Below are 338 nucleotides of genomic sequence, written 5' to 3' on the forward strand. Positions count from 1 at the left end.
TGGGCTCTGTGCCCGACAGGTTGGTGAAGAAGAGATCCAGGTCCCAGGCAGTGGCCGGATCCCTCTCGTCGTCTTCTCTCTCCCCAGGCGCGTCCTCCAACTTGGGCCTCACGTGGAGGAGCGGCCGAGTCTGGTCCGGGGGACCTGGGCCCAAGTCCTGCACGTCCTCAAAGCGCCACCACTGCGGAGGGAGCCCATAGCGTGAGACTTCTGCGGTCCCCGGGGTACCCTTCCCGGAGACGGAGGGGCCTGGTGCCCTGATGGGGCAGGCTGGCCTGAGGCTCCAGAAGGGGGTCTTGTTTGCTTGTCTGTGTTGTCTGTCCCACTCCCTCACACTG

The 338-nt window shown here is 65.4% G+C and overlaps 1 protein-coding gene across 1 annotated transcript in view; it reads right to left on the minus strand.

Annotated features, from left to right (window-relative positions):
- KLF1 (Kruppel-like factor 1 (erythroid)) overlaps nt 1–338 on the minus strand; it is a 5,798-nt gene that overhangs the window by 3,267 nt on the left and 2,193 nt on the right. The window contains exon 2 of the mRNA XM_014529425.1: nt 6–181. Coding sequence (XP_014384911.1) covers nt 6–181 — 176 coding nt within the window. The remainder of the gene's footprint in view (nt 1–5; nt 182–338) is intronic.

Source organism: Myotis brandtii, unplaced genomic scaffold, assembly GCF_000412655.1.
Source record: "Myotis brandtii unplaced genomic scaffold, ASM41265v1 scaffold680, whole genome shotgun sequence".
Classification (NCBI taxonomy): Eukaryota; Metazoa; Chordata; class Mammalia; order Chiroptera; family Vespertilionidae; genus Myotis; species Myotis brandtii.